Here is a 9,029-nt window from a genome sequence, read left to right on the forward strand (position 1 = left end):
TGTGAGCAGGCAAGGCAGCCTGTCCTGCCCGCCTGCCCTGGCTGGGAAGGGCAGCCCGTGGAGGTGGGAGTCTCACACTGCAGCAGTGAAAAGCCAGCTGGAGGAAGGCTGCTGGGCAATCAATTCCCACCATGGTGCGGAAAGTGGTGACGTCCAGACCAAAATCCTGCACCAGGGAAAGGAAGAAGAGTAAGGTTGGTTCTTCTGGGGCACCACAAGGCCCACAGGACCCAACATGGGCTGGTCCCCTCCCCCCTGCACTGTCACACAGAACCATGGATCTGGAAGCACCTCAGTGGGGACACAGCAGGGGAGGACTCTGACGTCACCCCAAAGTGAGCAAAGATTGGGGGATACTATGACACAGATACCGCTTCTGCCCTCTGCCTCAATGCAACTGCCCTGTTCTCCTTTCCAGGCTCACTATGGTTCTGAGGTTACCAGCAGAGACCACTCCTCCCTGGGCAGCAAGTGGAACACAGCACCCTGGCCCTGAGATGTGGGACCAGTCCTGCACATGGGGCTCTGCCCAACACAGAATTGCCCCCCCCCTTGTTTGATGGAGTGGTCCCAGCCCCAGTGCTGCTGCCCACAACTCCCCATTCCCATCCCAGAGTCACCTCAGTGCGGGGCAGGTAGTCGGGGTCAGCTGGCACACGAGCGATGGTCTCACACAGGATGATGCCGTATGCAAACACATCGGCCTGCAGAGAGCAGGGACTCATCAGGGCACCCTGCAGCCCCGAGCTGATGTGCCCACCACGCTGCAAGGCCACAGCCCTTCTCCCTGCAGAGCCACACTGGAGCTCTGGCACCTTGTCACCAGAGGGATGCCCAATTCCTTCCCTCTGGGTGCACCCCAGGACTGCAAACTCTGCAAACCACCGGCAGCACAAGCCTGAGTAAAGCCCCACACAGGGCAGCCTCACCTTCTCGTTGTAGATCTCCCCACGCAGCACCTCGGGTGCCATCCAGTACGGGGAGCCCACCACGGCCAGCGGCTCCTTCTCGCTGCCCTCACTAGGAGACATGGTGGAGTATCAGAGGCTGCCCAGTCCCCCACATGTCCAACCTCCCATTCCCCTGCTGCAGCAGCCCAGATACCATCTCCACCTCCCCTTCCCGGGCTAAGCCTCTTCCATGCACTCTACAAACTCATCTCTCCCCAATCACACCTCCCCCTTCTCCATCCCCTCCTAGCCATTCCCAAACTGCTCCTGGAGTCCCTGCCAGGGACTATCTCACCACCCCCACTCCTGTGGCAGCACCTCTCTGGCCACAGAGAGCAATGCACAACTTCCCAGGCATTATCGTGGGGGAGGCTGTGAGAAGATCAGAGAAAAGAATGCTAAGCAATTCTTATCTTCACTTGCTGCACCTGTTGTTGAGAACATGTGGAATGTGTTATGCAGATTCGTTTACCAAAGGGTGATTTCTTAACTGGCCACTGGTGGTGGTGTTTGGATTGAAGGACCAATTGGGTTCACCTGTATCGTGACTGTCTGGTGAGGGTGATGGGTTTCTTAATAAGTGTAGTATAATGAATGATTGATCAGCCTTCTGAGAGTCATGGAGTCAATGCTAATTATTGCCCCTTTGGGGACGCCCTCTGGAAACACCATTCCTACCCTTTTAGCTGCATCCCCAACATCCATCCCTCTCCAGCTTCTGCTCTGAGTGGGCTCCAGGGACGGGGATGGACAGGTGGATGCTGCCCACATACCTGTAGGTGGGGATCTTTTCTGCCAAGCCGAAGTCACCCACTACAGCTGTGTAGCCACTGGCCTCGCAGCGCACCAGGCAGTTCTGTGGGCACAGGAGGACCTGTCACACCAAGTGCACCAGCCCTACCTCCCTGGCCACCGGTTTCAGGATGCCCCAGCACAGCACAGCCTCCTATGCCCCAGGCACAGCACAGCCTCCTGCTCCCCAGCCTGCCACACCTGGGATAGCAAGGCAGCAACTCGGGTACAGGACAACACAGGAATGCGGTGCCCTGGAACATCCCATACCTTGGAGGTGAGGTCACGGTGGAAAATGCCCTTGGAGTGCAGGTAGCGTAGGCCATGGGCGATGTCGAGGGCCAGCTTGACACGCATGGACCAGGAGAGGGGCACAGGGCTGTCCAGCAGCTGCTCCAGGTTCCCACCGTTGATGTACTGATGGGAGAGCCAGGCCATCGCACCAGAGCATCCCTCCCCCCCGTAACACTGCATGCCCATCTCTCCTCCTAATGCATGTTCCAACCAACCCACACCACAGCCTCCCAGCAGAATGTGTCCTCATAGGCATCACTGTCCCTTCCCCAGGCTTGCAGGAACCCCGAGACTCATGGCTGTTGCCACACTCTTACCTCTGTCAGTGCATGCAGCTGTCCCTGGTGCACACACACCCCCATGAACCTGTGAGACAGAGGGAATCTGAGGGTGGCTGTGGCAGGGACCAGCCCCAAGAGCTTATCCAGCAGCAGCAGTAGCTCCAAATCCCCAGGCTAGGGAAAAGGGGGGGCTGGCAGTGGGGAAGCAGGTCCTACCTGAGGATGTTGGGGTGCGAGAGGCGGTTCATGAGCTGCACCTCCCGCAGCATGTTGCCCCGGTTGCTGGTCAGCTTGTTCATCTTCAGCACCATGATCTGCCCCGACTGGCGGTGCCGCACCTGGAGGGTGCAGGGAAGGCTGAGCCCCACCTCTGCAGCCCCCATGGACACCAGGACTCACCCAGCTCCTACCCCAGCCCTGAGAGGGGAGCTAAGCATCCCATGGCACCCCAGGGACCACCAGGGCTAGGGGGGCACTTTCCCCACATCTCCAAGCACTCCCAGGACTGATGACACACAGCCCCATCCTTCCTGGGGCACCCTGGTTGTTATGCTCCCTCCACCATGCTACACTGCCCTGAACTCTGAGAGGCAACAACAGCTCCATAAGCTGTGAGCCCAGCTCCACTGTAAGAACAGGCAGGTACAGGACTGGGGAGCATCAGGGAGGTTTTGTTTTGGGACAGCACCAGCCAGCCAGACTCTACCAGCATGGGGTGGAGAAAAGAGGGGGCACACTGCCCCTCGGGACCAGCTCTAGGTGTGGCCAGCTGTAGTGCTTGGTGCTAGTCTGGCAGGGCATGGAGCCTGGATGAGCTGTATATTTAGCCAGCCCCAGCCCGACACTGTCATGCGATCAGGGGGCCTGGTCCCCCGCCAAGAACAGCAGCTGGAGCATGGCCAAGCACGGACACCCCGTCCATCTGTAGCTCCCTGGCATGTGCAGGGCAAGGAAAGAGCACGGGATGCCCTGACCTAACACTGTTATGGGGGGACCAAACCAGTGTTGAGGGTCCCCTCCTGAGCAGCTGCTGGGGGTGGGATGCCACCCCCGCCTCGGAGCAGGAGCTGCCCAGGGGGGCGGACAACCCAGTGGATCCCAGCTGCCCCCCAGCACACACAGAGCTGTGCACGGAGGCGCAGGCATTCCTCAGCGCTGCCGTCAGCTCCCTGCTCTTCTCCTTTTTAGTCAATGCTGGTTGAGGCTGCTGAGCTGGTGCCAGCCCCTGGCCAGCCCCACAACACCCCTCACGTCAGGGATTGCCTTCCCAGGAAAAACACAGGGGGTTGGCTGGAGGCAGGATGTCCAGCACCCCTGTCCTGCTCACAGCTTGGCCCTTGTCCCCACCACAACAGAGGGGGGCTGGCATGCTGGGCCCGCCAGGGCTCTCCTCTCACCCCATGGCCAGCACTGCTCCTGGGGTGCATGCCATGATGGGGATCCATCCAGCAGAAAACACACAGGGGATGGGGCAGCAGCACATGCCTTCAAAAGGCCCAGGGGAAAATGAGTGCTCTATGAAAGTCCTTCTACATGTCTGTGCGCACTGATGCCAAACCAGTCCCAGTCATAGTGGAAGTGAAAGGCAATAACTGTGCCGTGCCACCATCAGCTCCCTGAGCTCATGGAGAGGCTTTGAATAATTCAGCAGACACCTGCCTGTGGGCACCCCGCTCCAGTTACACCTGTGCCACCTCCAGCCAGCCCCAGACAGCCAGCTGGCACTCCTGACCCACCGACAGGGGCCACGTGACAGCAGAGCTCAGAATGGACCCTGACGAGTGGCAAGGGGACACCTGGACACCTGCCACCACAGGCCCCTATCCTGGCACTCCAGCATGCTGCAGGGAGAAGGGAGGATGGATTTCCCCATGACTCCTCCTTGCTGAGCACTGGACATACTGAGCTCCTGGGTTCAGGGAGAGCCTGTCCCAGGGTGTAACCGCAGTGCCTGCTGTGGGGAGCACCCAGAGCGCTCCCTCTAATGGGGCTCCAAGTCCTCCCTGTGCTTGCTACCCTGCTCACCACACCACTGCCTAGCAGCACCTGGAACTGCTGCCAATGTCATCCTGACGCCCTAGGACTCCTTGGTCACACCTGGACCAAGGGCAAGGGGCAACCCCAACCCATCTCATCCATCGCTGTCCTTCCTCCACCCCATGCCTGTCAGTGGGGCAGCTGAGGGCAGCACCAGAAACAGAAACTGGGCTCTCAGCCAGGCTTCAGTGCAGGCTTTAAGGAGATGGCCTGTGTGACCAAAGCAGGGTGGGCACAGTCTCCCTTGGTCCCTCCAGCTCCCCATGGAGCCGGGGGTTGAGGAAGGCAGAGCTGGGACAAGGCCAGCAGGACCCACAGCCTTGCCCAGCCTCTGGCGCTGGGTGCTGCCCAGCAAAAGCTATGATTCCTGACCCAGCTCTCCTGGTGGCACTGCTTCCTTCCCTTCCCACGCCACGTGGGGCTGGCAGGACTGGCTGGGTCAGTTTGGCTGGCACCAGCAGCTGCCAGACAGCAGGACCGGGCTCAGTGTTGCAGGCAGGCTCATGCCCGCCGGGATGGCTGGAGGCGGCACGGCTCCGGCGCCACGCGCCCACGCCAGGAATGCTGTGTGGCATGCACAGTGCCTGGGAAGTGGGTGGCCGGGGCGGCAGGGCTGGCCAGCTCCCTGCCAGCAGTGGATCAGGGAGCAGCATCTGGTGGGCACCAGCTCAGCCCCACACGGTCAGTCGGGAGGTGCTCGTGCCTGAATTCCTCATTAAAAAGCCACCTGCCATTGGAATGGGCTGTGTGAGGGCTGAGTGCAGTCACATGGGGTTGGACACCTTAAGATTGGAGGAGAGGCAACCTGGAGGAGGGAAGGTCTTGCGAAAGCTGCTTCTTCAGGAATTATCCCAGGGATCCCAGGAGCTCCTGCCCAGTACAGCCCTGCCCCAATGTCTTTTTCCGTGATTCCATCCCCACGGGGCATGATGTCCTTGAGGCCGTCCAATGAACTCACTTGTGAGGCCCCGTTCTGCCGTCTCCCCTGCAAGGCGTGCCCACACCTGGGACAGCTCAAGGCCAGCCCAGACCTGGGACAGCAGGGAAGGAGTTATGCTCCCTTTCCATGACTCCCACAGGCACTGGCCAGTTTACCCAGTGTGTCCCGGTGCCAGCACCAGCCCAGCACCCTGGCCACCCCCTGACACAGACCCAGCAGCAAAGGGCATCAGCCATGACTGCAGGGGGCTCGAAGCCCCCCACTAAGGAGGTTTCCTCCCTCACTGACCTCCAGAGAAGGCAGCAGGCAGCACAACCTCCTCGGGCAGGAAGGTGTCCCCTCTTGCCTCCCTCATGCACCCTGGCATGGTGCCCAGGAATCCCAGCGCATTCCCCGGAGCTGAGCTCAGCCGGGCAGCCGTGTGGGGCTGCAGGGGGAGGGCAAGCCACTTGTCCCCCACCCAGGAAACAGGCAAGCCCTCGCCCCTCACCGATGCTCCCCGGCATCCCACATGGCTGGTCCATTCAGGGGGTACCGCGGGTGAGCCAGGGCGCCGTGGCATGTTGGTCCCCATCCCATCTGCCACCAGCACACAGGGCTGGGGGATGGGCCGGGCTGGCGGCAGCCCCAGCCTGGGCACAAGGGATCTGAGCTCTTTTAACAGCGGAAATTAGAGTCTTATTTAAAGAGCATGCTAATCAGAGCAAGCAGACGGCCTGCTCCCTCCCCACAGCCGGCACTCCCGTCTAGACATGGGGCAAAGCTCCCTGACATCTCCCCACCCGGAGGTCTCAGCAGCCACCCGCCCTGCAGCCCCCACTGGGGACAGCGGGGCACACAGCCCCACCCTCTGCATATTCCCCTGCCCCACACAGGCAGGGCACAGTCACACAGGGACACCATCCTGCACCCCTCACCACAGAGACTTCTGTGGGGAAGACAGGAGAGGGGCAAGGGAGCTAGCAATGCCACTGGTAACCCCACAGCCACCCACAACAACTGGATCACAGGAATCCCAGTAACACAACAGGCTGGGACTGGAAAGCGTGCTCATCAAATGGAAAAGGCAGAATCAGTCAAGACAGACTTTGAGGATGAGACAAAGCTTGTTCTTGGAGGGTGTTTGAGCATCAGCAACCCCCACCTCCTGTTCTCCCTGGGCACAGCAGGGGCCGGGGCAGTGCCAGTGTTACACTGTAGTGGCAGATCACTGCCTGGCCTGACTGGCAAGCCTGGAGCATGCCCTGTGATAGAGCAGGAGAGGGGCTGGCAGGTCTCCAGCTGGTCAGCACAACCCGTTTCCTGTGCCCAGGACTCCCAAGCGGCAGCTGCGGGGCCAGGGCTGCTCCCAGCCTTGCCATGGCTGGCTGACCTTGGCTAATTCACTTCCTCCCTGCCTGCCTTAGTTTCCCTATCAGTGTCACGCTGCTTCATTCTGCTCTGTAAAACGAGGCAAGGTCCCTGATGAAGGGCAGCAGATAAGAGGAAGGGACTTGCTCCATTAGTTGCACCGGAAAATTGGAAGTAAATAGAAAACTCCAAAGGTTGGTGGGGAAGTGAGCAGAGATGGGCAAGTGACAGTGATGCCAAAACCCTCTCCTGAGCAATGCCCATCCTGGGAGCTGCTAAACCACACAAACACACACACACACAAAATGACATGGAAATGGGGCACTGGACAGAGCACATCATAGAGCTGCACCCTGGGAGACGGCATTTCCAAGACGACGTGCAACATCAGGGCATGAGGCTGAGATTCAGATGAGTGAAGGACTCTGGATACAGCCCCAAGGATGCTGCTCACAGCACCTGTGTCTGCTGCAGGCAGCACATGGGAAAGTAAGAGAGGGATTTGGGGAAGAGATGTAACAATGGTTTAAGGGCTGGAGAAAATGCCTGGCACAAACAGACCCGGCTCAATCTGCTCAGTGGATTGGAAATAGAGAGGTGGCTTCCTGCAATGTCTGTGTATCTGAGAAAATGGGGGGGCTAGTGCCTCTGAAATTGCACAGGGAAAGGCAATGAGAACCAGCTGCTCCAGAGGGAAAACAGCCCTGCTCTGCAGCACAGTGGGGAATCAGCTATGAACAAGCGCCATGAAAAAGAGCAGCTTCTTGTCACTGGTGTCTCCTGTTTGCTCTGGACAGCCTTTCTGAGAGAGGCGCTTGACTGGAGGGGCTAGCTTGGGACACCAGGGCTAGGACACACTGAGCCCTTTGGTTTTAATGCTGAGAAGACAGTCAGATGCTTGTCAGCACCCTGCCTGGCCCTGGCTCAGCTCCACACCAGGACCGAGCTACCTGCACAGGGGCAGAGATGTCAAGGTCCCCTCTCTGTCCCCCTCACCCACCAAGGCTGGAATGACACACAGTTCAGGAGCCACACAGAGCAGGCAGATTCAAGTGCCCACAGCCTTGGAAAGCTACAGAAGGAGCAAGGGAGGTGAGAGGAAAATGGGTCCTGGGCTGCCCTGCCAAGCTCTGTCCTCCTCACAAGCTCTGGCGGCCAAACCCCAGCTCAGATCCCAGGCTTACCCCACCATCCTGCTGAGCTCTTGGACTCAATCCACTGCACGAGCACAAAGCCCCATCTGGCCCCCTCCCATCCCTGCTTCCTTGCCACCATACACACATGTCGACTACTGATCCTGATCCCTTCCCACCCCCCAACCTTCACCAAATCCCCCAAATCCTACGTGCCAGTGGCCCTACAAGAACCTGAACAATGTATGGGAGAAGGAGCACTTTGTGGCTCCTGCAGAGAGTGGGAAAACAAACAGCGAGGCAAGAAGAGACTGTGGCCTCGCTGAGACATGGGAGCATCCATTATTAAAGAGCCATATCCACGCCTGACATTATTAAATGCCTCCCTCTGCTCCAAGGTGCTGTTGTGCACTCCAAGCCAGAGATCAATAGCAGAAACCCAGCCAGCAGGGAGGTCATGGCTCCACTGGAGCTCCAGGAGGGAGCATGGAGGAGAGGGACCTCTCTGCACATTCTCCATGGCCCCTCACAGGACACCTCTTTGGTGGCTGAAGAGGAAACAGGTCTCGGGGTCCCCCTGCTGAGAGGGGAATGGTGTCAGGGCTGGAGAGGGACCCCAGGGTGCTGCCAGGATGTGAATGCCCTAATGGTTGTGCTGCATGTGACCTCAGTGACTGTGGTGGCAGGTAGTGGGGATTGTGTCCAGCCCTAAGATGCTCTTTGAGGGATATGAAGCCAGTAGATCACCACTTAAGTGCAGTCCTAGCCCATGGATTACGGTATATATGTGGTACCTTAAGCGATGCTGAGGTCCAAAACAACACATGCACACACCTCCCCTCTGCTGGGAGAGGTAGTGGTGACACCGAGGCACAGCCCTTCGTCCCCAGCAGCACTGCACTGGCCTGGCAGGATATTGCCAGCATGCACCTCTGCCTCACTGCTGGAGACCCCGAGCTCCCCACCAGCACTCACACAACCCCATCCTGGGCACGGGCCACACACAGGCATCCCCACCCTGACAGTCCCAGAGCGGATGGAGGACAAAGACAGCTCTGGGGGCTCAGCCAGGAGTCAGCCCCCTGCTCTTCTACGGCATCACACCCCTGTCCCACAGCCAAACACCTTCGTGGAGGTCCCGCGGGGAATCCTGCACATCACTTGCTCGGCAGGCCCGGCAACGCCGGACATCACCTTGGAGTGCCTAGGAACGCTACCTGGATTCCCTGCCAGCGGCACACCCCAAGGCTAT

The 9,029-nt window shown here is 59.3% G+C and overlaps 1 protein-coding gene across 1 annotated transcript in view; it reads right to left on the reverse strand.

The window, feature by feature from the left end:
• LOC102040180 (testis associated actin remodelling kinase 1) overlaps nt 1-2,700 on the reverse strand; it is a 4,673-nt gene extending 1,973 nt beyond the window's left edge. The window contains exons 1-7 of the mRNA XM_031065283.1: nt 2,534-2,700; nt 2,354-2,402; nt 2,013-2,159; nt 1,724-1,806; nt 930-1,020; nt 621-704; nt 33-166 (exon numbers count right to left, since the gene is read on the reverse strand). Of these exons, the coding sequence (XP_030921143.1) occupies nt 33-166; nt 621-704; nt 930-1,020; nt 1,724-1,806; nt 2,013-2,159; nt 2,354-2,402; nt 2,534-2,700 (755 nt within the window). The remainder of the gene's footprint in view (nt 1-32; nt 167-620; nt 705-929; nt 1,021-1,723; nt 1,807-2,012; nt 2,160-2,353; nt 2,403-2,533) is intronic.
• Nucleotides 2,701-9,029: the final 6,329 nt, after the last annotated feature.

The sequence above is a fragment of the Geospiza fortis genome, unplaced genomic scaffold, assembly GCF_000277835.1.
Source record: "Geospiza fortis unplaced genomic scaffold, GeoFor_1.0 scaffold1509, whole genome shotgun sequence".
NCBI lineage: Eukaryota > Metazoa > Chordata > Aves > Passeriformes > Thraupidae > Geospiza > Geospiza fortis.